Source organism: Aethina tumida, chromosome 7, assembly GCF_024364675.1.
Source record: "Aethina tumida isolate Nest 87 chromosome 7, icAetTumi1.1, whole genome shotgun sequence".
NCBI lineage: Eukaryota > Metazoa > Arthropoda > Insecta > Coleoptera > Nitidulidae > Aethina > Aethina tumida.
The window spans coordinates 6,181,833-6,208,273 of NC_065441.1; the positions used below are offsets into that span (position 1 = coordinate 6,181,833).

Here is a 26,441-nt window from a genome sequence, read left to right on the forward strand (position 1 = left end):
TTGAATTTCTGACAGAATTTTCTTCACAGTCCTTCCAATGTTTGGAAGGATTGGGAAGGGCTGGGTCAAACAACTTTGGATGGCAAGAGAAGGGAAATCAGAATAATGGTGATGTCATCAATGGAGCATAAACTAAGATTAATCATAGATGGCTATCTATATTATGTATTTCCAATTACAGTGTACTTATAATTATAAGTAAAAAGTATTATTTAATGTGTGCCAAGGCACAGTAAGTAGCAACTGGTAGCAGCCACCTCTTGCATTCCCAACTCATTAACTTATGACATTCATAAAAAAACTTGTCATTGTTTCTAGATTTATCTATAAAATGCAACGTAATTATTCTGAACAACAAATTTCTCGTTATTTATCGCATTCGTGCACAATCCACAATATCAATACACGTGACTTTTCCAGTTATTTTCATTAATATTGCAGTTAAAGTGAGAGACACAATTTACATACATTCATTATGCTAAATAGCCCATAATAGAAACGCACATTCCACACTTTATGGTCATAAAAGTTTAAATCAATAAAACAAGCAGACATATCTGCCTATACGCATATTTATGAATAAATGCTATTATTTACTTTCCTCGTAATAATTTACCACTATAAATAGCAATTTCCAGTCGTCGGGAATTTTAATACGGACAAGAATCCGTTCTGAATGCTCGAGGAACCTACATTTTCCCCATTCGGAAGACGCCGGCCACGGAGGAAACGTTCTCTTCTGTTTGATATGCAAATAACGCGATGGAATTTCTTCTCAATAACCTGCGCTGTAAATCTACCATTTGATGTCAAAAGAAATCGAGGTATAAAGGACGTATTCAATATTTCATAAATTTATCACCAATAAACGTGTAAAATCAACCCAGAAGAAAACATCTGGAAATTGCTCGACCCGACCCGAGTTGATGCATATTAAAATTCGAAAGGAATTGATTATTATGTAATTAATTATAGAGAACGGAACTCGTAATGATAATAATTAAGCCAAATACTTTATATCTCGTACTAATCCGGAAGACGAAGACAATTATGCAAATAAAAATTTGCAACTTGAAAGGTTAATTGTTTAATTTCACCGCATTATGCAACCGCTTTAAACCCGATGCATAAATCCGAAAAATCGGGGCCAAGTTCGTACCATCACAAATTAAAATTGCAAAAATATGCTAATAATCGTTCCACTCTCGTTTGATTTAATAGAATGCGAAAAAATCGTTGTTTACAAAGATAGGCGGTTTAATTTTCCGATTAAATTGTCAAATTGTAGAAAGCCGGCCGGAATTTTACCATAAAATATGGATAATGGAGCAAAAGACAAAGGTTCGGAATACCATTATTACGACCCAAATTGCTGAATGAAATTCCGCCATTAGGTCTCCGGAGAAAGTCCGTGTTTACTTCGGAAACTACTTTGAAGTAGTAAATTAATGTAAATTAATTTGAATAAATCTGTCCGGAATTGACGGAGACAATGGCTTATAACATAAATTTGCACTTATTAATGTTAATTGTCTTGTAGAAAATCAAAAAAATAAAATAATTATCTGTGTTTTTTGGGAATAAGTATTGAGGTCAACCAGATATTTTAATCAGTGCTTAAATGCAGAACAGAATATTAAACGTTTGTGTGAGTCAGTCTTGTGTTCTTAGAATGTCCAACAAAAGCATTCACAAAGATAAAATATTAAAAGCATCTACTAAAATATATTTTGTAATAGCTTATCCTCCTAAAATCCTCATCAAGAAAAATATTTTATGTGTTTGTAACTCTTAATATACATTTATTTCTTTTGAAACGATAAATCTTGTTTGAACACCTACAGAGAAGATTATTAGAATTTCTATCACTTCATCTTGTGTTCTTAATGTGCCTTTTGCCTTTTTGTTCAATAACAAACGTTAAAGCCCTCTATATACAACTCTTACCAATATTTTCAGTAATTTTTAAAGCATAGAGATATTTTATTATTTATTATTTATATTAAGGATAATTTGTAATAGTTTTCCTACTTAAAATCTTCATCAACAAGGTTTATTGCAAAGGTATAGTTTTCATATTTTTTAAAAGTATTTGTTTAATTTTAATAAGTTTGTAACAAACAGATTTAGTTCTCTTGAACTAATAAATTATAAGTCTACGTCTACAGAGGAGAATATTGAACATTTCCTCTATCGAATCTAATGTTCTTAACATTTGTTTTGGAAATAGACTTCAATAGCAAACTTTAAAGCCCTCTAGAGATAATTTCTCGTTTAGAAAACTATACAATGACTTTTCTTAATGAATACAACACTTCCCAGTTTTTATTTACTAATATTTTCAGAAATTTTTAAAGCGTTAAGGTATTTTATTCAATATTTTGTTAAACACGTAAAAGAACATTCAAGATTAGTATGACCCAGTGCTGTATTCCTAGTTATGCATCAAAAATATTCATCAAGATCAAATATTAAAAGCATCTACAAGAAACATTCTATTAAGGATAATTTGTAATAGTTTTCCAACTTAAAATCTTCATCAACAAGGTTTATTGCAAAGGTATAGTTTTCATATTTTTTAAAAGTATTTATTTAATTTTAATAAGTTTGTAACAAACAGATTTAGTTCTCTTGAACCAATAAATTATAAGACTACATCTACAGAGAAGAATATTGAGCATTTCCTCTATCGAATCTAATGTTCTTAATATGTCTTTTGGAAATAGACTTCAACAGCAAACTTTAAAGCCCTCTAGAGATAATTTCTCATTTAGAAAACTATACAATGACTTTCTTTGATGGATACAATAAATTTTTAAAGCGTTAAAAGGTATTTTATTCAATATTTTATTAAACACGTAAAAGAACATTCAAGATTAGTATGACCCAGTGCTGTATTTTTAGTTATGCATCAAAAATATTCATCAAGATTAAAAGCGTCTACAAGAAACCTTCTATTAAGGATATTTTGTAATAGTTTTCCTTCCTAAAATCTTCATCAACAGAGTTTATTGCAAGATATAGTCTCTGCGCAACAACCCTTGTGACGTAGACCGCAGAATCGGGAAATTTAAAAACATTATCCCATCCACCGCATCAATTATTGTATTTATAATCGTTAATGTGCATACGGACGCCGCGATGGCTATCGCACCCTATAAAGTAATAACTGCGGACAAGTCGGCAATCGTAGAAAAATAATCGGACGAAATTATGCGGGGTATGCAACGAAACAAGTCGGAAGCCCGATCGTCGAAACGATAAACGTTATTTGTGGCGTTTCATCCACTCCGGCTTATTGCCCATTAGCGATACCGATGGCCGTAAATTTATGTGTATTAGATGATAAAGTGGATGGGATGGAGGCTGGCCCGGTCGGTTGTTTTGCTTCGTTTTTACGTCGGCCACCATTAACGACGGACGACTTCAAATCGGATCGGGTTCTAAGTTTTGCCATTATGTATCGCATTTGGAATCTACAAACGAAATCGTACTCGTTATTAGGTTGTTAATAAGTTAAATTCATGGCCGTGCAGATTAATAGATTTTAATTTATATGGGCAAATTACATGGGAAACTTGCAACACTTCTGTTTCCATCTCTTAATTGGATGGACTAAAAGATAACTTCCTCTGATTATTAAGTAGTGGTGGACAGAACCTTAGATAAAAACAAAGTGTAACCAACTACGCAGGTTCGAGCAATCCATCCTCGAGTGCGACTCTTCAGTTGGAAGCAGCACGGTTGTAAAACCCTTCAGAAATGTTCCCACCATAAACAACGGGCCATACATAATTGACTACCGTACGCGGCGATTATTTTACATCCGCCGCCAACAAACAGATAAATCGACAATTGAAAGGTAATCGGGAGACAGGAGCCGAAGTCGCGATGAAAAATTGAGATAATCGCGTGCACTTGCCCGCTTCGCCGTAGCTACGCGAACCGACTGTGTAATTAATATATCATCGTAGTATTGCGGAATTTATTTATCTTGTGTTGCGGGGGCCGTCGACAGATCGAAATACTTATGTTTTTTTTACTTTTTATTGTTACACAACATCCTTCCAACGCGTGGAAGTGTACCAACACAACAACTCATCTAGACCAGATTCCTGTTCTTCGGTTTGTTTTATTGGGCTCCAACATCCTTCTAAACCAGTTTATGGTTTGGTGTTGTGGTCTAAGCTCATTTCCAAAAAAATCAAAAAATTATTATTAATAGTTATTTAATTATGATGGCCTGTTTCTCTCTAGTCTAGACTCAACTAGATCAAAATTCCTATAATCATGTTTAATTTTCGTATTCATTTAAGGCAAACTTCTAAAATCTTTTAGTTTTTGTAAGAGAACGTAAAATTATCTAAACGAACTTTAAATTGTTTGAATAAGACAATGATTTCTCTCGTCTAAACTCATATAGATAAAAATTCTAATATCTATATGTTAATTTTCGGTTCATTCAAGGTAAACTTATTAAAACTTTTGATGTTCGAAAGAGAACGATTATCTTAATTTTCAGTTGATCAATTGAAACCTTTTGTTTTCGAAGTTGACATTTTGACTGAATATTAAATTGTGTTGATTTCTGTAGTCTAAACTCATGTAGATAAAAATTCCAATATCTATACTTTTATTTTCGGTTCATTCAAGGCAAATTTATCAAAACTCTTGGTGTTAGGAAGAGAATGTAATATTTTATTCGAATTTTATTTTTTCTTCGTATTAACAACGATTTCTTCATTCTAAATCTAATCTCTATATATTGATTTTTGGTTCATCTAAGGCAATTTTATTGAAACTTGTGATGTTCGAAATCGAACTTAATATTTTAATGAAATATTAAATTGGCAATGGCTTCTCTAGTCTAATCAATTATAGATAAAAATTTGAATATCTATACTTTTATTTTCGGTTATTCAAGACAAATTTATTAAAACTTTTGGTGTAGAAAGAGAATGTAATATGTTATTCGAATTTTATTTTTTTCTTCCTGTTAACAATGATTTCTTCATTCTAAACTCATAAACAAAAAAAATCTAATTTCTATATTTTGATTTTCCGTTCATCTAAGGCAAATTTATTAAAATATTTGGTGTTCTATATAGAACTTAATATTTTAATTGAATATTAAATTGTGTGTTATAATGACAATAATTTCTCTAGTCTAAAATATTATAAATAAAAATTTGAATATTTATACTTTTATTTTCGGTTCATTCAAGGCAAATTTATTAAAACTTTTGGTGTAGAAAGAGAATGTAATATGTTATTCGAATTTTATTTTTTTCTTCGTATTATCAATGACTTCTTCATTCTAAGCTCAGAAACATAAAAATCTAATTTCTATATTTTGATTTTCAGTTCATCCAAGGCAAATTTATTAAAACATTTGATGTTCGATATAGAATTTAATATTTTAATCGAATACTAAATTGTGTGTTATAATAACAATGGCTTCTCTAGTCTAATCAATTATAGATAAAAATTTGAATATCTATACTTTTATTTTCCGTTCATTCAAGGCAAATTTATTAAAGCTTTTGGTATAGAAAGAGAATGTAATATGTTATTCGAATTTTATTTTTTTCTCCGTATTAACAATGATTTCTTTCTTCATTCTAAGCTCATAAACATAAAAATCTAAGTTGTATATTATGATTTTCACTTCATCTAAGGCAAATTTATTAAAACATTTAGTGTTCGATGTAGAACTTAACATTTTAATCGAATATTAAATTGTGTGTTATAATGACAATGATTTCTCTTGCCTAATCAATTACAGATAAAAATTTGAATATCTGCGCTTATATTTTCGGTTCATTCAAGGCAAATTTATTAAGACTTCAACAGAGACTGTAATATTTTATTCGAATTGTATTTTTGTTTTCTCGTATTAACAATGATTTTTTCATTCTAAGGACATAAACATAGAAATCTAACCTCATCTTGATTTTCGGTTCATCTAAGGCAAATTTATTAAAACTTTTGATGTTTGGTGAAAGAGAGGTTAATTTTTTAATTTGATTAAGATTTCACCTTATCTGAAATATTGAATAACAGTAAATTTATAAGCAATTGCTTATAATCATGTATTTTCAATACCACAAAAACTTCGTTAAAACCGTTCCAGATTCCTTAAACACAGATCCGCCAAACAAAAAACGCACGAATTCCAATCGTTCCCAACAAAGTTTACGGATTTATTAATGTTCGTTTCCGGAATGGCCGGTTAATTTAATAACTGTATAAAGTCTTGACGATTATGATTAGTACAGTTATAAAATCGTTTATTGCCGGCTGCAATTAACATGAAATTCGCCCGGAGACTGGAAGGTTATTTATGCCACGTGACCACTATCGGGATCGAGTCGAGCTTATCTTTTAAATGTCGGATGCTGCGACTGTTGTTCGAGGCGCATAATAAAATTTTACGAGGTTCTGCGAACGATTTTTTTTTTATTAGTTCTTTGTTTTAACGTGCGAAGCTGTTCAAAGTGCGGCGGTGCGGGCGTGAAGATTTTGCCCCAAAGGGGCGACTCGATGTTATCGATGACTTTTACAAGTTGGGGCAACTGTCGACTATTTTCAATCTGTATAATAAAGTAATTTACGGATTATAAAAGTTTCATGGAAATCGGATACTTATCTTAAGGGCTTTAATTTTAATAATAATGAACGTCGAGCTGGAGTTTTTGTTACAAAAAAACATTATGTAAACCCTTCAATTCTGTTATATGTATCTTAAAATACACTGTTTCAAGAAAATAACTCATCACACCAATAATATTTGATTATTATTACTATTTTCTGAAAATGGGACCTATAATATTTATTTAAATTAGGTTTTTATTTATAATTGTTTCAAAAAATCCCAAATTTAGAATACAAGACGTTCTTTTAGATTTGAACCATCCATTTATCAAAAGTTTTACATACATACAATCTAAATACTCTGTTAGAAAGCCCATTCAAGATTATGATTGTGAACACGCAAACTTATTCAAGGAACACCTTTCTCAAATTTCAGTTTCCACACTGTTAATATATTAAAGCCAAAGAAAACGGAAATTTACGACCATCGCAATTAATAAATACGTAGTCCCACGAGAAATTCATATCTCGGACTCGTTTCCAATAAATTATTGCAGTAATTAAAAATGATCATGGCGAGGCGAAAATCATTGGTATGTGGGTGCAATGGGACATCGACACTGACGGGCCGATATATCTTTACACTAAAAAACTAATCCGGGTATACCTATATTACTTATTCAAATGTGGAAATTGAATAGTTAAAAGAGTTGGCGTGGATTTTATGAACCGTATATTCAACAGTTTATTGGCGTTAGCATTGAGATCATGTCAAAAAGATGATAATTAAAACAAACTGATGCAAATGGCAAAGAAAGCTAGATGAAGAAATAAAACACTTACAGTTTTTACGACGTAATATATTTTAGCATCTGGTATTAGTTTAATTACGGAAACGTCAATAGAGAAATGCAAGAAACGCGCCACAAATAATTTAAATATCATTAGACTGCGAAAAGATCTCGAAATGAATGAAATGTTGCCCTACGGCTGTCGATGTTTAATTATCGTGATTTATACGTTACAAACCGAAGGAGACTCGAGACTGAGAAAGCATCGTTGGACGACCGACGGATTTTCATTCCTGGCATGGTTTAATGCCGTGCAATCAATCCGATGATAAACACGATCATTTTCGAGTTATCAATTAAATCGAAAATTTTCCGCTCGCCAACATAATTAAATGCTTGGCAGCGTGCTTAGTTTTTCTATCTGGTCGGAAACCAGTTCCATTATTAGACTTAATGTTCGACATCAGTCAAACTGGCTTTTCAAGACCACAATTGAATCATAACCAGTTGATGATTAGAATTATAATTAATTTTTAATTTGTTATCGCTGGACCACAAAAACAACAGCGTTGAAGAAAGTTAAGCTTATCCAAATATTGATTTTTTTAAATTCAGACGTCAAAATTTTACACTTTTACTTTTCGTGCATGTGCAAACAAAAAATCCGGACCAAATAAAACTTAACGACAATCTATATTTAACTCTCATTAAACGATTTTAATTATGGGGTGTCAAAAGAAACGTTCGCTTTCATTGGGCATTAATTTATTTATTGCGATTAAACGCAGCAAAAAAGCGTAGAAAGCTTCGCACCCGAGGAACTTTTATTTGGATCAATTATAAACTGACAAATACGAAGGCATTAAATGTGTTGATTGACAAGTTTCGTATAAAAAGTGGTACAGTGTGTATATTTATAATTTATCCATTGTTACTATGAAACGAGATCGACTAATATGTATTTATGGATCAAATCAGATTATATTTTTATAATCTTTGTTTAACTTTAGATACTTAAAACCTACTTTGATAATTATTTCTGTATTTAAATATTTTTCCTATATTTATTTTAATTAATTTTATTTAACTTTTGTTTTTAACATTTCTAATATGTTAAATTATCTTTATATTAATTATCAAATAAACCTGAAAATTTTAGATATTTTAATAATTCATATTTTTGCAATAGTTTTCATGGCTTAAAAATATATATAACATTTATTTTAGATATTTTTAACTAAGTATAACAAAAGAAACACTATTTTATGTAACAATATATTAATTGATTTCTAAATTTTGTCTACAATAATACTTAATAAAATTGAATAAATCATGCTGCAAATTATTTATAAAAAAACTAACTACACCTCTGGATTAAACAGTGTATACCAAATTTTATAATATATATTCATAATTTTGTGGAAAAACTAAAAATCATTTTATCTGTACAAACTGTCAAAAATAGCATAAATTATCTTATTTGTCAAAAATTTCAATATTTTTCATTGCTCAAAAATATTTGAAAATTAATTAGAAATTTATTTAACTATTCACTTTAGATACTTTTAATCAAATATAACAAATTGTTTTACGTAACAATGTAATAATAGATTTCTATTTTTTTTTTCTACAATAATAATTAAAAACAAAATTGAAGAAATTATACTAACAAATCATTTATAAAAAATCTAACTACACCACTGTATTAAGTACCTTCTGAAATGAAATATACCAAATTTCATAAAAAATTATGCATATTGATAATTTTGTGGAAAAATTAAAAATCATTTTATTTTTATGAATTTATTATTTTAAAGAACAAATTGTCAAAAATAGCATAAATTATCTTATTTTCCCAAAATTTCAATACTTTTCATTGCTTAAAAATATTATTTGAAAAGTAAAAGTCACTTTAGATATTTTTAACCAAATATAACAAAAGAAAACTATTTTATGTAATAATATATTTATAGATTTCTAATTTTTTTTATGATAATACTTTAAAAAAAATGAAGAAATCATATTAGCAAATTATTTATCAAAATCTAACTACACCACTGGATTAACCGCCTTCTAAAATGAGTATATATCAAATTTATAAAAAAATTATGCATATACAATATTTTGTGTTTTTGTATTTTTTTTATTTAAATAGTATAAACTGTAAAAAAATAGCATAAATTCTTTTTCCAAAAATTTCAATATTTTTTTCCACAGAATTATAAATATGTATAATTTTTTTATGAAATTTGGTATATACGCATTTTACGGGGACGTAATCCAGTGGTGTAGTTAAATTTTCTATAATATTTTGCTAGTATGATTTTTTCAATTTTTAAGGCTAAAAAATTATCCTGTAGGTTTTGGTTTTTTGCCAAAAACATTACATTTTGTCTATTAGTACATATTTTCATGCTTTACAATTGACAAAAGAGTTTATCAAAATCAGACAAAATTTTATGAAGTGGGCCACACTGTATATCTATACACTTAAGATATTCGAAGACCTCACATGTGTAAAATTATATAGGTTCACCGCAGCCAAATGTCAACTTGCACAGCGTTTGATTTTATGACGCAGCAAATTTGCAGCCGGGACATTCAATTAATTAATTTTCTTGTTCTTGGCCTATTTCTGTTGAGGTTTTCTGTAAATAATTTTCCATTATTGACCGTATATTTTCACCGGCACTATCGCCGTACTTTAGTAGGTTTCTATGTTTTTTGCTGCGGGCAACTCTCGGTAATGACATGCATTGGTCCGCGGCAATATACGAAGATATCCGTCAGCATTCCAGCACTTTTACTTCGACATCACCCATTCGATGCAACACAACCAATTTTGGCGTGTCAAATATTACATAAACAACGTGAAACCAAGAGTTTTGAGTCGGCGACAGAAGCCGCGAAACAATATTAATTTATCCGGCCCATTAATTGGAAATTAAACATGAGACTTGAGACGGGTAATCCGATAATAAAGTGAAAAACCAGTTTGCGGACAAATTATACGGACAAGCGAAAACTATTCGCGACGGAACGGTTTTCAAGTTTCACTTAAGCACCAATAAAATACCATAAAACGACTTCCATATAAAGAACGGCACTTTATACCGTCCATATTATGTCAGTGCCTCAATGAAAACTGAACAAATTTCGCCTGTGTCTGAAAAACACAATTTTATTTTTTCCACATCCGATTTATGCACACGACTGAAATTAATCCGCGATCATTTCCAATTCCGGTCGATCGTAATTCGTAGTTTTTCCTACCCGTCGGTCCTCAGCCAGCGTACGATGGGATCGCACACGGTCTTCTATATTTGGTAGGATATGTCCGCGAGTTGTCCGTGCAGTCGCATGTTAGGTTTTAATGTGTGTAGGGAACGAAATTGTGACTGCATTCAATAAAACTCGACCCGACTCGGAACGCCAAATAGGGGATTAAAGATGAGCCGGTCATGACATAATTATGACTGGAAGAAACGACGCGGTCGAGGCAAAAAGCCACATTGCAGTCTAGTCACATGTAATTAGAAGTTAGTCATTGAACTCTCAGTATCAAGAATTAAATGAATCGACTGTATAAATGTATTTCGATTTAATCAATTTTATTTAGACTTAAAATTTGTTGTCATTTTTAATAAATTCTTAGAGTGCCTGTATCCCTAAATTTGCTATGTCTTAAAATAAATACTATGCAAGTTGACATTTACAAACGGGCTTCATTAATATGTTGACTTGACTACGGTTAACATAGATTTATACACATGTGAGGTCTTGGAATGTCTCAGTGTATGTATATGGAAAGTGGGAAACATTTTAATATCAAATTATGCGAATGGGTCGCTGCAGGATAGTTGTAACATTTGTAATATTAATTGATATATTGCGTTTTTATTAATTCTATTTTATAACATTTATGGCAAACCTATGCTTTTGCAATATTTTGATTAACATTTATATAGAAAAGTGTTTCGGGATTACTGCGAAAAGCTACGGTAGCAGCTAACTTAGAAGAATCAAAGAATTCCATTGTTTCAGTATTAAACCAGAGGAAGAATTTTGAATTAAATGTCTGTAAGATAAAATAAGGGAAAAGGAGAGAGAAAAAAAGAGGAGAGAAAAAAATGAAGACAACAGAATAGAAGAAAACAGGCGGAAAGAGAAAGGATGGGAAGAGAATAGAATTTAAGTAGAAAAAGAAAAATGGGAAGGAATGGCAAGGGAAAGGAAAAGAGGAAAAGAAATGAAGAGAAAGGAAGAAAACAAAAGACAAGAGAGGAGAAAAGAAGTCAAGAAAAGAGAAAGGAGGAGAAGGGAAGGGAAAGGATGGGGTGGGATGAGAAGAATAGAGGAGGGAAGACAAGAGAAGAGAAAGACAGAGAGATAATAATGATATGGTGTCATCAAAGAAAAACAAGTTTTTGAGGTCACTCTTGAAAAATCGAAAAACTTAGTTTTAATATCTACAATGGATTATAAGATTACTAAAAAATAGAAAAAGAAAGGGAAAAGAAAAGAGGAGAAAAAGAAAAGAGAAGGGATGAGATGAAAAGAAAAGAGAAGTGAAGGGGAAGAAAGAGAAAAAGGGAAGGAATGGCAAGGGAAATGAAGAGAAGGAAGAGAAATGAAGGGAAAGGAAGAGAACAGAAGACAAAAGAGGAGAAGAGAAGTCAAGAAAAGAGAAAGGAGGGGAAGGGAAGGGAAAGGATGGGATGGGATAAGAAGAATAGAGGAGGGAAGACAAGAGAAGAGAAAGACAGAGAGATAATAACGATATGGCGTCATCAAAGAAAGACAAGTTTTTGAGGTCACTCTTGAAAAATCGAAAAACGTAGTTTTAATGTCTACAATAAGATTATAAGATTACTACAAAATAGAAAAAGAAAGGGAAAAGAAAAGAGGAGAAAAAGGAAAGGGAAGAAATGAGATGAAAAGAAAAGAGAAGTGAAGGGAAAAAAAGAGAAAAAGGGAAGGAATGGCAAGGGAAAGGAAGAGAAGGAAGAGAAATGAAGGGAAAGGAACAGAACAGAAGACAAGAGAGGAGAAGAGAAGTCAAGAAAAGAGAAAGGAGGAGAAGGGAAGGGAAAGGATGGGATGGGATAAGAAGAATAGAGGAGGGAAGACAAGAGAAGAGAAAGACAAAGAGATAATAATGATATGGCGTCATCAAAGAAAGACAAGTTTTTGAGGTCACTTTTGAAAAATCGAAAAACGTAATTTTAATGTCTACAATAAGATTATAAGATTACTACAAAATAGAAAAGAAAGTTAAAAGAAAAGAGGAGAAAAAGAAAAGGAAAGGGAGGGAAGAGATCAGATGAAAAGAAAAGAGAAGTGAAGGGAAAGAAAGAGAAAAAAGGGAAGGAATGGCAAGGGAAAGGAAGAGAGGAAAGAGAAATGAAGGGAAAGGAAGAGAACAGAAGACAAGAGAGGTGAAGAGAAGTCAAGAAAAGAGAAAGGAGGAGAAGGGAAGGGAAAGGATGGGATGGGATAAGAAGAATAGAGGAGGGAAGACAAGAGAAGAGAACGAGAAAGAGATAATAATGATATGGTGTCATCAAAGAAAGACAAGTTTTTGAGGACACTCTTGAAAAATCGAAACCCGTAATTTTGATGTCTACAATAAGATTATAAGATTACTACAAAATACTATAGAGACCCTATTTACCAACAGTCTAAAAAGGTGAAGAAGAGTAAATAGAAATGATGATGATATGGTAGTATCAATGTCAGTCTAATTAAATCAGCTTTAAAAAATTAGCTAGGAGAAGATATCACAATAGGGTACCATTAAAAATAGATTCTATTTTAAAACTTCATCATCCATAACAGATTATTCAGTTACAAAATGTAATAGATTGAAACATGGTCAATATATTTGCAACCTCCTCTCCTAAGTAAGGTGAAAACAATGTTATACCATGAGGAAGAACCAGACTACATAACCTCTTACATAATCTAATTTCCAACTCTTCATCAAACCAAACAAAAACGTGCCAGACAAACACACGTACTTAATTCATTTACACAACCGTATAAAGAATCCGCTCTTTTATGTTAACTATCACTTATCCATTACAGGAAAATGCACTCCAATTATCCGGTTACACAATTCCATTTCAATGACATCGGACCGACGAAGAAAGTTTTTCGTTGGGCAAATCCAAACATCGGAACACAAATAACTGTGATCGCGGCCGTGCAATTGCACCGTGCCGATGAATTGAGCGTCAAAAATCAGTGTCTGGCTAACTGTTAAACGGTATAATGGCTTTGTGTGGGCGAGATTGCGATTGTAAAGATCTATCGTGACGAACACCTGATTGATTCGTGTCTTTGGGATGGAGATGTGTTTCGGTTTCGGTTTAGCTGCTACAGATTTGTACATGCATAAATGTCTGTTACCAAGATTGAGGTGAACCTTACCTCTATATAATGACTTAATAGACAATACCTGAAGGCTGTAAGATTGACTATCAATTTTGTAAGTATAAAGATTACATGTAATCACTGTAGTATCTGTCTTCTGTTATTATCAGTGGATTAAGCGATGATATTACTAAACCTCATTTTTAACTACTTTTTATTGAAAAGCTAACATTCTTCAGGAAGTATAAAAAGTACAAGAAATCTGTATAGTATCTGTTTCTTGTTACTATCAATGAATTGAGTAACAATATTACTAATTTTTAGAGTTGATGATAAATTTTATGAATTACAGAAGACTTCATTTTTAACTCTTCTTATGGAAAATCCAGAAATATCAATCAAAACGCTCCAGGAAATATAAAAAGTATAAGAAATCTATATAGTATCTGTCTCTTGTTACTATCAAAGGATTGAGTAACAATATTATTAATTTTAAGAGTTAATGATACAAATTTTATGAATTACACTGAAAGAAAACCTCATTTTTAACTTTTTCTTATTGAAAAGCCAAAGATAGCAATCAAAACTATTTAGGAAGAAAATATGTTTATTCCTTCACATACTGGTGGTTATTGGTGGTCTCAATGTGGGTGTCAAATATAGAGAAGGATTGAAAGAGTACTTTAGTACCACGATTAATAAATATTGCTTTTATAATATTGTTAAACTTATTTACAGCCCTTTGATGACAACATTTTTTGATACCAACTTTCTACGTTTACGAATTCCATAGATTTAGATAAATTTTTAGATAAAAATTTGGTGATTTAAAGATTTACACCCGTAATGAACAAATTGTTGATCCTGGCCCATTAAACAAACACCACTATCGTCATTCCAGTTGATTTACGTGTGAGCATTACTCACACGATCTCTCATATGGCACATTATCGAGAGATGCACTTTCATAATAATAAACCATTTTTATTTGCCGTTGATAAGTCGACCAACACCTTCCAGTTTCTGCGGTGTGGCATTCGTTATCTGCGGCCGTTCGTTCTTATCGACAAAATAATAAGTTTCACTGCCAACCAATTGTTAAATAATAAGCGGCAGTACATTAGTGTTTTAGTGAATTTTAAAGGTGAGGCGCGAATTACTTCGCCGCCAATTGTTGTCCTTATCGGTGATTACTTGCGGCGTTCATTGATTAAAAACGATGAAAAGGCGTTAAGAAAAGAATACAGTTAAATTCGATTTCGAGCTTCTGAATGTCTGGCGATTAAGTGCCGACGATAGCGGACAATTAATTTCAACAACTGAAACGGATAAGGAAGATTAAAAAGTTTTTTTTTTCCAATTAATTTTACAAAGCTGTTATAAAATGTGCCGCGAAGTGGAAACAATGGCTGGCGATAATCGAGTTAAAATTGCGAAGAACTATGTTTCTAACATCCACTTTTACTGGGTCTAATTAAATTGTAATTAAATCGACTGAATGATCAGAAGTTGCTTTGTTTTGTTTTATGGATTAATTTATTGGTTGCTCGTAGTTATCGTTTTTTTTTGTTTTCAGGGGCTTCCGAAGTGTTCCCTTAAACTTCCTGGGTGGGACAACATATCTGGCGCCCTGCCGCGTCTGCACATTCCAGCCATGCCAGCCGTGCGATCAAAGCGCGGTTGGTGCGGCTGTCTTCAAGTAAGTACTACCTTTTTTGTTGTAAATTATAATTCTTATTACTTAATATATGTATATGTGAAAGACTCATTTTTATATTCTTATTTATTCCTTGAGAAAATTATTTCTTATTCGTTCAGTACTGACAGTACTATGTTTGGAACAAAATGAACAAATTCATAAGTAAAAAATAATTATTCTGACTAAACTTAGATGATAATAGTTCATTAAAAAATATTTAAATACATTTAAGAAATATTTGGCACGAGAGAAGTAATTTACGTTTTTAATGTTTAACTTACAATGGTGGCCATAATTATAGGAACTTTAGCTTATTATAATTAATCATTGGTCAAAGAGGAAATAAAAATTACAATTTATTTGTGTTTTTATATTATTGTAAATTATAAAAAATATCTTATTTATATTTTTAATCATAGTCACGGTATAATTTACTTAATGACCAAAAAAATTAAAAATAATTAATTATTATTATTAATTAAACATTCATTATTTTCACAAATTAAATTTTTAATAATTTTATGTGGCTTAGAGGCTCAATAAAATTTAATTTTTATTCTATATTGTCATTTAAAAAGTTTATTCATGGTTTAAAAATAAAAATACTCAATCAAATTTCCGTTTTTATTCAATGTTATTGTTATAATTTACATAATGTTCAAAAATTTGTAATATGCTACTACTATATGGGAAAAAATGTTTTATTTATTTTTTTAATCAAAGTATAATGTCATAACTTCATTTCAACTAATCGAATAGAAAATACTAATAAAAATCTTAATTTTTTAAATTTTAATTGACTGACATAAAAAATACTAAAGTTAGAGTAATTATAATTAATATTGAAGTTTATTAATAACAATAAAACAATAAAGTACAATGTCATAACTTCATTTCAACTAATCGAATAGAAAATACTAATAAAATTCTTAATTTTTTAAATTTTAATTGACTGACATAAAAAATACTAAAGTTAGAGTAATTATAATTAATATTGAAGTTTATTAATAACAATAAAACTCAAAATTACGTTTTCATTCAACATTATTGTCAAAATTTACTTAATGGTGTTATGCATACATAACACTTTATTTAAATCTAAAAAATAATTGATCTTATAAATATTATTAAATTTTTTTTCTGTCACTATGTTACCTTAAATATCTGATTTACCATAAAATTGTTATCACTTTATATGGAATCCATTTGTCCTACTTTTTATGAAAATAATTGCATATAACTTCATCCTAATGACTAATTCATCAAAATTTAATTACTAACCAAGTTCCAAACATGTTGCATGAGGATTCAATGAGATATTGCTTAATTTCATTTTTAGTATACGTTTAAGGACGACATTGACGTTCTTCATTACCACTTTTAAATCAACGAAATAAAAATTGTATCATTTCATCCCCCTCAGATCCTTCCCCAAAGGCAAAAATAATTAATAATCAATTTAATAAACAAGAATTTTATTCAAAAATGTTAAAATATAATTAATTCAAATAAATCATGACGCAAAAAAGTAAATTACTTTTCCTGGTCCCAGCTAAATCACTTTAATAGTAAATGCTAAATATTGCAAACATCAGTTTTTATGGGGTTTTATGTAAGTATTGAAATTTATAGTCCCAAATTTATGAAATACGAATAACACTGGAAAATCTGTAATGATTACATTTCTCTTATTTAATTACTATTTTTTTATAATATCATAAATTTCAATAGTATATAAGTAATTTAACGATTTAACTTTCTAAAGCACACTTTTTAAAATTGTACATGGTAATTTTATTTTTCTTTTATGTGTGTTTTATGTATTTATTTTATTGGCAAGTTAATTATTTTTATTACCCTATATTTTATTACACATTTATATGTATTTTTAATTGTGCAGTAGCTACGTCCAAGAAAGAATTATTATTATTCTTATATTGCAATGTTGATTCAAGAAATTGATAAAAATCATTTCTTATATTTCTTTTTTCTGCAGCAGTATCTAAAACATATTTTCATATTTATAATTGGTTATTTCATTTGGCTTGATCACAATTCAAAAATTTATTTATAAATGTTTAATTAATCTCTTTCAAAACTAGTGGATTTATCGGTCCAGTTTATGCCAGTTGATAATCAAAACCGATTTGATTTATGATTAACGACCCCGCAAAAGTAATTCGATACGTTCGTAAAACAGTTTATTACACAGTTTGTCAATATTTACGTTAACCGGCCGCCCAAACACAATAAATCATAATGACTCCCAAGGAAATCGATTTAAATTTCCTCGAGAATTTCAAGGTTCCCCATGGCACTCAACAATAAAAATTAGCACAACCTTAGTTAACATAATATTCGATTTATATTTAATAAATTTTGGGTTAGGTCGCCCCAATAAATTAATAGATCACGTCCTTAAAAAATTAATGGAATTGGATTCAATCAGTTTCAATCTGTATTAGTTAATTTACGATACAGAGTAAATAATTTAATCAAGATATACAAATGGGTGAATTTGATGCCGGATATGGTTATGGCATTACCTAATTGTATCTTTAAAGTATGTTAATTTACACGTGTCCAATTTGTTTTCTTATCGACAGAATTCAAAGTAGTATGTGTGTGGTTTTACATTGTGTAATTTAAATTAGTGTTTGTATTAAAAATTTATTAAATAACTATTGTGTACTTATTCTGCATATATTAGACTAAATAATTTTTTAACAGGGGTGTGCCAAAATAATTAATAATAACAAACAAATTAAGTATAGCTTTTATGGCTAAAAATATGTTTGTAATAACCAAAGACATATTTATGGTCATATCAAATTTATTTTATGTTAGAAAGTCTCTTTGAAAAATTCTGGGCACTCTTCTGCACCCTAAAAATAAATTCGTCACTAAAAAGTGCATTAAATTTATGTAATTTTAAATTTCATACTCAGCTAAAATAATGTTGGGCACGCCCATGCTCTTTCAAATGATTTTTATAAAAAAACGAGAACACTAAGTTTAAAATTAGCTAATTGAATTAGAAATTAACGGATAAATCGAAATTTTACATCAACACACAACCTTAAGTGTTGTATATCAGTTGGAAGGTGCGCCATATCTTGGATTCCTCTTAATCTAAATGTTTTGCCATTATGCCCGGCCGTAAAATCGTGGAATGTCTAATAGAAACTTAATTTCATTATCGATTATTTATATTGAACGCCGAACGGGTAAAAGTAACACGTAAAAATGGAGAAAGTCTTTATCCCCCAGGATAATTCCGCGATGGTACTCTTGAGTGAACGTTCAATTGACACGCCGATAACCCGACTGAACCAAAAGAAAAAAGCTTTAGTACGAAAATCATTACTCATTTTAATGTTTCAATTATGTGCGATGAAGATATTAAATATTGCCCATTGTCTTCGGCTGGTTAATTGATTGCCGTGGTTCCCACGACCATTCAAAAGTCGATATTGGCCATATTCAATAGATAATTGTACCTTACATTGTGATTTGTATTTGTTTTTTTGGAGCCTCGAACGAAACGACACCTGCGAGTTTCCAAATCTTTTAGTCCTTACAAGTATGATTGATGCAAATTGGTTTGTCGTACTGGACGTGTTGCCTTGAATTACTACGGTACTGATCCATTAATTATTTAGGTGTGTTATTTCTACTTTTATTGTCCGGCTAATAAACTTAACATGAATTCGCCTCGGGGCAAATCGGATTGATACGTTTCAACAAGTCTGGTCAGTTTTTGCTTGATATCAACTTTTCTGGTACGACCCATAGAAAAAAAGATCGATGTGTTTCCCATAACAATTATAACGCAAATAACCTTCTTGTAATGTTCACAAACCCATTAATTAGCAAATAATTTCACGTCAACTCTTAATTGACTAACATTTCCAAGTCTTGTGTGCGATACGTTTACAGAACCAACATCGCCAAAGTACATACAAGTCTCGACATACACACACACACAGATAACCGAGACGTCTTCAAACAAAAACACGAAGTGTTTGACCCACTTGGAAGTCGATCTTGATTTTGGTTCTGCATAAAAGGGGTCGGCAGGAAGTTGCTGGTAACATAAGTAGCCTGTTGCAACGTGCAATTTCGCTTTTGAAACGTTTCAAGGTCCGCGTACAATCGCCGAAATGTCAGAGATGCTTTTCAAACGTGCACTTTGCAATGAAAGTGGGATTCAATGGTGAATTGGTAAAAAGCTGTTTCGTGTTTGCTCTGGAAGTGTTGACATTCGTGAGGAAGAGGAGGATTACCTTGAAAATATTGAACGTTATTAGATAAACCAATGTTATTTAAAAATTCCCAATACAAGAGTTGTTAATGATTATTTTTAGCAATACAGTTACTTTGTAAACAGCTTATCATAAATTACATAAATAAATACCATAAAAGCATAATGTTATCCAGTCTACAACAAACTGGACAATAATTCTTAAAAGTCATTGCTTTGTGTTGTGTTTATCCAAATTACTGACTTAGTAAATATTCCAATGTTATTCTAAGTCATTGAATAGAAATGTTTTCAAAGAACAGTTATGATGATTATGATTAACGTGTGAAAAAATATATACATTTGTTTGTAGATTCTAGTCTATATTTTTTAATATGTAACAATTTAAATAGTAAACAAAAATATCATCATTATTTTTTCTTTTTAACTATAAATCATTTACTATTTGTATTTCATAGATGTATTTTAACAGTATTTCTATAACACAGAAATAATTTTCAATATTATTTGGTTGTCTCAAATATTCCTTAATTACTCTTGGAATCTAATTATTAGTCAGTACTCATCTTATTTCAACCTTGAACTAAAGTCATTCATCTAATTCATTTGATAACAAAGACATTTTCCTTTAAAAATATGATGTTTCTTTCTTTCTTTGTTTGATTTATTTATTTCTAATATAATAATATAATATGTTACATCATTTATATGTTGTGCCAAAAGTACCTGAAAAATTGCCTTCTATCCAATATCTTGGTGAGAGGCCACATTATGCAAGTTCAAGGAACCTAACCTAGCAAAATCGTGTAAAAATTATCCTTTACCCGACAATTTCCTCTTAAGTAAAACGACAGAAAAACCCTGAGACTGTCTACTCGAATCCAATTAATCCATACAAATCGCATTGAACTAATAAGAGCTGATCTAATTAGTACAAATCGTCGTGAGTTCGTCATTTATGACGGGTTGCCTTGACGGATTGCCGTCGTACCGTAATTAAAGGTGTGACATTAATATAATCGTTCCATATAAGAGACGAAATTGAATCGTTAAACAAATTTGGTCGGGTTATCTCGCAAACGAATCGACCTTCGGCTAGTTGTTAATGACCGTTTCTTCCCTGCGTAGATATTTAATTAAGGTTTTTCGATTGGAATGCGAGACAATGCCGGATTTATTGGTACCGGTACAATGGTGTTAATAACTCGGGAGAGGTTTTCATTTTCTAATTGGGTGGTATTCATTGGCTTTTTTGATATTTGACTGATTTCACTTTGATGAACTGTAATTAATTCCGGTGTGAGCCTTTTCATTACGATATTGAAGGCAATTAATGTAACAAAACGGTGCAATTTATCAGTGTTTCAGCTCAGCTAAACTTGAAATGATACGGTACTTAAATTACGAATTTTTCGTTAACAGTACCTTTGGTAATTGAGTTCCTGGTTTATTAAATTTTAAATTCATATGAGCAGCTGTCATATTAAATTTGAAACCAACTAAGACACCAGAAGTACCAAAGGTACTAAATCACTTTAACTTTGCTATCAGAGCTTTTAGTTTAAAATTTCTTGAATTTTTAGCTTAAAACTAAAAATAATGATAGACAAAATTTGGAACCAACTTAAATACCAAAGGTTTTGTTATATTTATTGTAAATCTTCACAAATTAAATAAAATACGGAGAATAATCCAAATCACTTGAGTAAGATTTTTTGTGTGTAGTACCTTTCTGTTCCCAATTTAAGATTTCTTAAATTTCAAACTTAAAATTTGTACACACAGATGGCTGACTATGTTTGGAACCAACTCAGATACCAAAGGCACCAGAAGTACTGAATCTTCTTCCACTTTGTCATCAGAATATGTTATAATAAACTTAAAACTTGTTCAAACAGATGACAGATTAAATTAGAAACCAACTCAAATGCCGAAGGTACCAAAAGTACTAAATCTTCTTCTAGTTTATCTTCTTCATTTATTGTATTCCTTCACTGATTATACTTAATATGTAGAACAATCCGAGTCACTGCCGCAAATTTGCATATAGGTACGACTTTTTCAGACCGACAATACATGCATGCACGATTAACAGTACGATTAGAAAAAAAAGGGTACCGCAGGGAAAGTAGTCCAAACTCAATAACTCAGTTGCCCATAAACGGATCAGTACACGGGCAATTGTAATCTGAGAAAAATATCTCAACACGTTGCGCCAATAAATGAAATATTTACAGATGGTTAACTGGATAATTGCGGAATGCAATGTGTCGAATAGATAAACGCACCGTGATTAATGCGTGCCAGTCAATCAGCGGGCTAATTGACTGCATGGGTGGTTTTTTTGTTTGATGGCTGGATATGCATATGGATGGAAGGAAAGTTCGCGTAGGTGGTGGTACCATTTCGGAAACGTTTCCTCCAATAGTACTTCCCGTCATTTAAACTTTTCACTGGCACGACTCTGATGTAATACATTTTTAATTCTTTTTTAATGGATTTTTTATCGACAATCGTAAAGATAAAGCGTGTGGGCGACCTGAGAGGAATTTATTTCCGCACACGCTTTCGTCACATCGCCCCAAAGGGACAGGCCGAAAGTTACTAACAAATCGGCAATCATTTAAATCACCGTGCCGATTAGTTTCGGCGATGATTTCCATAAATTCCTCGGTGAGTCACCGGTGAAAAGTACTACCAGTGGACGCAACAACAATCCACCGGCCAGCTTGCGAGAGATTTCGTTGCTGAACTGGTGCAAGTCGCCCCGGGGCGACCGATTCGAAATTGATTTCGAATGCAACGTGCCTAATGCCAATTTTGTTTGGCTTTGAAGAACGTGACGCCAACCGAAGACTTTGGTGCTCAACTAGGATTGATCTCAATCAAGCTGAAGACTAATTGAAATTGAAATTTTCTCGGCACAAGTGCAATGTTTAACCCACATTTTAAAACAAGAATTCACTCAGTTCGCAAGTGCTCGAACGGCACAGTTGTTTACATCCACTCTTAAACGTTTTTATCAAGATGAAAGTGTTTGTAGTCACGTCGGCGACCATGTTTTTCATCAAGTACCACTTCTAGAATTCTTTTTTGATAGGTGACAGTTAATTATTTCACCTGTTTTCACTAAGGGTCTTCTCAAATTTGATGCACCCTCCATCTTAGTTCAAGATTAAGAACAAAGACTGATGCCCCAAACACGTTTCAGATGTGATAATTAAGTTTAAATTGGATAAACCATATTTGTATCGCACGTTAATAACACCATTTCAAGAATCATTTGTTATTAATCATCCGTATCTCGATAAACACCGCTTAACAATTGCATAAATTAAACAAACGTGTCTTTGTGGGTCAGCGTGTTTGGGCCGTCCTTTTCAGTCAGTCAAACGCAGCGTTGGAAAACGTGTTTTATTAGTATCGGACGCGTCCTTATTACGAAACCGTGTTTATAATTGCATACACGAAAAGACAATGTTATCAGATAGATGCGCTACAAGAATTCGGTTTTAGTAACCCACTTCTCTCGATCGGTGCGTCGCTCAGGAAGTGCGGAACGAAAGAAATTGATTATGATGGGCCGGATGAAAGTTTTGGTTACGAAAATTTTTAATTTGGCGTTCACACACGTAAGTTAAATAAGGCTATTTAACACTTTAAATAAAACTTTATTTGTTACGACTTACACTGTCAGACTGACCCTTTACCCTTTTGAAATGGCCCATATAAAATAGGGTATGTTTACATAAACGCCATTAAGGGATATTCGAGGTACTCTTAACTAGTAAACAATAATATATCTATGCCTAAACCAATTATAGATAAGATTAGTGCCTAACTAATATGCAAACTATATCTAACGTAAATATAAATACATATAAATTGCACTACAATTTAGTAACCCACTTCTCTCGATCGACTCGTTGTTCAGGAAGTGCGGAACGAAAGAAATTGTTTATGATGGACCGGATGAAAGTTTCGGTTACGAAAATTTTTAATTTGGCGTTCGCACACGTGAAGGTACATTAATAATTCATCATCGGATCATTAAGCAATCATGTGTTTGTGTTGCAGGATGATGAACCACCCGAAATTACTTATTGCGTCGTCGAGAACACCGGAACGCTCACCCTCCAAGCCATCACGCCAACACAACCGATGCCTTCGCAGGAGGAACTCGACGCCAAATTTGCCGAACTTGTGGTAAGTACATAATTATTCTTCCTTTCTAGCTATTTACGATTGATGTAAATGTTTAAATTAGTATTCCTACAATGTTTCAATGGTGAATAGTTTGCTAACTTTATAATCTTTACCAGACAATTCTCTTATGTTTACTAACTCTTAAAATCTAGTTACTAGTTAATGTCAGAAGTACTACTTTATTATCTGAATTTGTTATGGAAGTACAATTCACATAAATAAGTGTTTATAGTACTTTTGATATTTCAGTTCTCAGTTTAAGATTTCTTAAATTTTAAACTTAAAACTTGTACCATACAGATGACTTACTCAATTTAGAACCGCCTCAGATGCCAAAGTCACTAGAAGTACCAAATCTTCTTCTAATTTGTCATCTATATTTGTTATATTTCTTGTAGATCTCCACTGATTAAATTAAATATGTAGAACAGTCCAATTAAATTAAATAAAAATTTTTTGTTTGTAGTACTTATGATATTGGAGTTCCTAATTTAAGATCTCTTAAATTTTAAACTTAAAACTTGTACACACAGATTACTTACTAAATTTAGGACCAACTTAGACCAAAAGTACTGAATCTTCTTCCAGTTTGTCTTCTGAATTTGTTATATTTCTTGTGAACCTTCACTGATGCAATTAAATATATAAAACAATCCAATTTACATAAATAAGAAATTTTTTATAGTACCTTTGATATTTCAATTCTTAATTTAAGATTTCTTAAATTTTAAACTTAAAACTTGTACAAACACATAACTTATTAAATTTGGAACCAACACAGAGCCAGAAATATCTAAATATAAAAATCATAATTATTTTCTATTTGACTAGTAATCTTAGTTTCATCTTAACCTCATAAGATCTTACATTCTACACATTGTTGTGATTCCTTGAACTCTTTGGAATTGTACCAACATCCATTCATCATGTCTATCAAATTATCACGATCCTTCGAAGAATAAGCAACAATGCAATTTATAGAAACCAACACCAGCAATAATAAACAAACGGTTCACGATACAAAATTGATTAATAACTGAGGAATCGCACAAATGATAATTACCCGTGAGAATCTCAATTCATTTTCATTTAATAAGATCAACGTATTCTCCGTCGTCGACAATAAGGCAATTACCGCATATTTCCTATTGCCTGGAATAATGGCGATTCGGTGCAGACGTTATTAATTAAATTATTAGCGATCCCGCGATCAGCAATGGAACAAATCAACAGCACTTTTGTTGGTTGTTTGCGTCGTAATTGAAAGCGGTGAAGAAACTCATTGGATTGTTTCTTGTTACGGTTTAACGTATCCGTGGCGTTTCTTAATTAAGTTCTTAAAGCTTTTCATGAGGAGAGAGTGAAAATCTCATTCTTTTCCTTCGTTCACATCTTTGTTCTTCGAATTCCTAAGAAAATTACTGGGCTGAAGCAAAACCAATAGAAGAAGATGTCTTCCGGGTCTTCCCCCAAGCCAAAAATCCTTCAATGTACATCCTTTTTTTACAAACACTTTCTATGAAATCACCGTCAGTTTTTACTCCAAATAGTGGTCTTGCGTGTCCTGCTCAGAACCAGTCCGTTCATTTCGGTGCAGTGCTTCGCAACCATAATTTCCGGAGAAATTAATTACCGGTGTAATACGCTTAATTACACGTCATTATGCATGTAATTTTGTGACACACGCCAGTTTACGATCCACCGTGAAAGTTGCTTTTTTTTCGTATTAGATGAACGAAGATAATTAACGATTAATTGTCCGAAAATATAATTTTTGCGTAATAAAAATATATTACACCAGCACCAACTGGTTTTGGTGCCAGGTTCAGGGAGAAGCTTTCACAGAACTGCTACAACAAGCGATGGAGAAGGATAAAATGTGATTGTGGAGTGGGAACACGTGAAAGGAAGTATTTTTATGAATGCGATAGGGAAATTATTGATCATAAAAGTCAATCAATGTTAATGTAAAACACGTGCATTAGTCAATGTAATCTTTAAATTATTGAAATGTATATGAAGACCTTTTGAAGTGGGTAAATAGATATAAAATTACAATGACAATGATTAACGGGTGGTTATTACTCATGTTTTGTATTTGCATTGTGTTTGATCGGCATGGCTGAAGAGAAAACATAACTGTTTATCTTGATGAAGATCCAATAAATTAAAAACAGAGGTTCATGGAGGAACGAACGTATCAGATTTATCACTGCTCCAAAAACATGCGGAGATCCCAAATTAATATTTTAATGTGTCTCTTCATCATTAATCTTTTGAGTAAAGCAGTCGCAACATTTGTCACACCTTGGTGCCATCACCTGGCGCATCGGATCGCCTCATTTATCAAAAACTTTTTCTTATCGGGACCGAATTCGGTAGCACCTAATAACAACGTAAAAAACGGCCGTTTCGAATAATGGCAATTAGTTACTTTCTACTAATGACTCGAGGGGATCGACGCGAGCGGTCGAACTGGAATTCCACGAGTCCAATTCCGTACGCAGTGAGC

The 26,441-nt window shown here is 31.6% G+C and overlaps 1 protein-coding gene across 3 annotated transcripts in view; it reads left to right on the forward strand.

Annotated features, from left to right (window-relative positions):
- The window catches only part of LOC109598414 (disheveled-associated activator of morphogenesis 1), a 69,840-nt gene that overhangs the window by 37,398 nt on the left and 6,001 nt on the right, over nucleotides 1-26,441 (forward strand). For all 3 annotated transcript variants that reach the window (XM_049970037.1, XM_020014324.2, XM_049970036.1), the window contains 2 exons: nucleotides 15,337-15,459; nucleotides 23,801-23,929. In XM_049970037.1, coding sequence (XP_049825994.1) covers nucleotides 15,415-15,459; nucleotides 23,801-23,929 — 174 coding nt within the window. In that variant the 5' untranslated portion in view covers nucleotides 15,337-15,414. The remainder of the gene's footprint in view (nucleotides 1-15,336; nucleotides 15,460-23,800; nucleotides 23,930-26,441) is intronic.